The sequence below is a fragment of the Nannospalax galili genome, unplaced genomic scaffold, assembly GCF_000622305.1.
Source record: "Nannospalax galili isolate Female #2095 unplaced genomic scaffold, S.galili_v1.0 scaffold410, whole genome shotgun sequence".
Taxonomy (NCBI): Eukaryota; Metazoa; Chordata; class Mammalia; order Rodentia; family Spalacidae; genus Nannospalax; species Nannospalax galili.
In genome coordinates this window covers 2,026,927-2,029,871 of record NW_008329143.1, presented here as the reverse complement: position 1 = coordinate 2,029,871, position 2,945 = coordinate 2,026,927, and the positions used below count along the sequence as shown (strand labels likewise).

General features: G+C 38.8%; 1 protein-coding gene across 2 annotated transcripts in view; it reads left to right on the top strand.

Moving 5' to 3' along the window:
- Positions 1 to 2,945, top strand: part of Nfatc3 (nuclear factor of activated T cells 3) — an 80,564-nt gene that overhangs the window by 50,484 nt on the left and 27,135 nt on the right. For both annotated transcript variants that reach the window (XM_008834065.3, XM_008834074.3), the window contains exons 7-8: positions 262 to 317; positions 2,380 to 2,506. In XM_008834065.3, the coding sequence (XP_008832287.1) occupies positions 262 to 317; positions 2,380 to 2,506 (183 nt within the window). The remainder of the gene's footprint in view (positions 1 to 261; positions 318 to 2,379; positions 2,507 to 2,945) is intronic.

Sequence of the window (2,945 nt, the reverse complement as noted above, 5' to 3'; positions counted from 1 at the left end):
TTTGAGACAGGACCTCCCTGTAGGTTCACCTAGACTGGAACTTGCAATGTAGACCAGGCTGGCCTTGAACTCACAGAGATCCACCTGCCTCTGCCTCCCGAGTGCTGGGATTAAAGGCATGCGCCACCACGCCCGGCTCATATATTAATTTTTTAAGTCAGCAATAAAACTGTTCTCTTTGCCAGTATGTGATGCTGCAAGGATTAGAATTTCTGTTTCTAACTTGAATTGCTTTTAACAATAAATTTTTTCTTTCACTAGATGGAAGACCTCATTGGGAAGCAGAAGGGAAAATAATTCGGGAAAAATGTCAAGGGGTAAGAAATTCTCATTAATTAAGAAATATCTAAGAAACTTAAGGAAGAAAACTGAATATTGCTGTTTAGAGTATGTTTTAGAGTATTGAGAAATAGAAAAGTAGCTGGGCTTGGTGGTGCGTACCTTTAATCTAGTCCCAGCACTTGGGAGGCAGAGGCAGGTGGATCTCTGTGAGTTCAAGGCCAGCCTGGTCTACATTGCAAGTTCCAGTCTAGGTGAACCTACAGGGAGGTCCTGTCTCAAAAAGACCAAAAAAAAAAAAAGAGAAAAAAGAAGTAGAAAAGTAAATTATAGAAGTTTGGAAGTGTGATAATTGTCTGGTATTTGCATTAAAGTCTAAGAAAAATAAATAGCTGGGTATGTGATATATGCCTTTAATTCCAGCACAAGGGAGGTGGAGGCAGGTAAATCTTTATGAGTTTGAGATCAGCCTGGTCCACATAGTGAGTATATAGTGAGACCCTGTTTTTAAAAAAAAAAAAAGTTTAAGCAGGGCGTGGTGGTGCACTCCTTTAATCCCAGCACTGGAGAGGCAGAGGCAGGTGGATCTCTGTGAGTTCAAGGCCAGCCTGGTCTACATAGTGAGTTCCAGGCTGCATGTGGCTATAGGGAAACCCTGCCTCTTTCTTTTTCCTACAGACTTATAGTGTGTTGAGCTGAAGAAATGACTCAGAGGTTAATAGCACTGGCTGTATAGCTTACAGAGGAACCTTGATTTGATTCCCAGCACCCACGTGGCAGTTTACAACCACCTATAACTCCAGCTCCCTGAGATCTGATGCCCTTTTCTGATCTCTGCAGTCATCACTTGTATGGATGTACTTATATACATGCAGGCAAAACACTCATACACAAAAAAACAAAATTAAAAAAAAAACTATAATGCAATTTAAGAAATGTTAAACATAGCCAGGCATGGAGGTGCACGCATTTAATCCCAGCACTTGGGAGGCAGAGGCAGGTGGATCCTTGTGAGTTCAAGGCCAGCCTGGTCTACATAGTGAGTTCAGGTCAGCTGGGACTACAAGGAGACCCTGTCTCAAAAAGACAAAAAAGAAAAAAAAAAATGTTAAACATCAGGCTGAAGAGATGGCTGAGCAGTTAAGAATACTGACTGCTCTTCCAGAGGACCTAGATTCAGTTCTTAGCTCCCACCTGGCAGCTACAACTCCAGTGCTGGTGGGTCTGATGCTTTCTTCTGACCTCTGTAGGCATTTCATGTATGGGTGTACTTACATACATGCAAACAAAACACTCGTACACTTATAAAAATAAGTAAATCAAAAAAAACTTAAAAAAAAAAGAAATGTTGAAAATGATTTGGGGCTGGGGAGATGGCTCAGCGGTTAAGAACCCTGGCTGTTCTTGCAGAAGACCGGGTTCGAATCCTAGTACCCACATGGCAGCTAACAACTGTCTGTAAGTCCAGTTCCAGGGGATCTGACACCTTTTTCTGACCTCCACGGGCATTGTACAACACAAGTGTACTTACACACATGCAGGCAATATGTACACACACACACACACACACAAAAAAAATAATAATAATATTTTAAAAGAAAAGAAAATGATTTAAATGCCAGAATGAATCTCCTGTTAAAGTATATATAGTAATCTGCAGTGTTCAGTAGAGCAAAGTAGTTCGGTTCATAGTATGTAATAAGACTTTTTATTATTTACTTTCTTTTTTATAACAAGATCTTATTGTGTAGCCCAGTTGGCCTTGAATTTGTGATCTACTTGCCTCATCCCCCTAAGTACTGGGGTTTTAGGTGACCATCACCATGCCTGACAACTCTATTTCTATTATAACTAGAAACATTATTGGGTGGGTAAAAGTCAGTTTCTTCTTTAATGACTAAAGGTTTTATCTCTATCAACAATGAAGTATCTATACAAATAAATCTCCAAATGACTTGTATCACTAGTTGGTAAACATAATTTTCTATGAGGGGAGACCCTTGTATTAATAGCTGAGGCTCATACGTTGCTCTGAATTTAGCAGGTGCATTTCATTTTTAGTTCTGCGTTTAACACAATCTTGCTTTCCTTGCTCCTTAGGCTCACATTGTTCTTGAAGTTCCTCCCTATCATAACCCAGCAGTTACAGCTGCAGTGCAGGTGCACTTTTATCTTTGCAATGGCAAGAGGAAAAAAAGCCAGTCTCAACGTTTTACTTACACACCAGGTACAGGAGTTAATGATGGTTTAATATAGAGTTTTCTTTCATAAAAAGAATCTTGCATTAAAATATTTAGTGTCAACATATACCTAAAATTTGTATTGACTAAATATGCAATCAATGATTATTTTGTAGTGATTTATTGTAAGGAAATTAGAAGATGGAATATAGGTTTGAAGTCTTCAGAAGTTATCAAAAATCATCAACACTATAACATGGGAAAGTGTTCGTGCTCTTGGGTCATGAACTCCCATTGTCCCTTTAGCACCATGGAAAGGCAATATACCTACTTCATAATGTCTTCATCTTAATCATTTCCAGTTCTTTTGTTTGATTTTCATTTGACAAGCAGTAATTGTACCATGCTATGAGCTATGCCAGAGTATTTGCTTTTATAGTACATAATAATAAAGAATACATCCATACCTCTTTTTTGCAGCAGTTC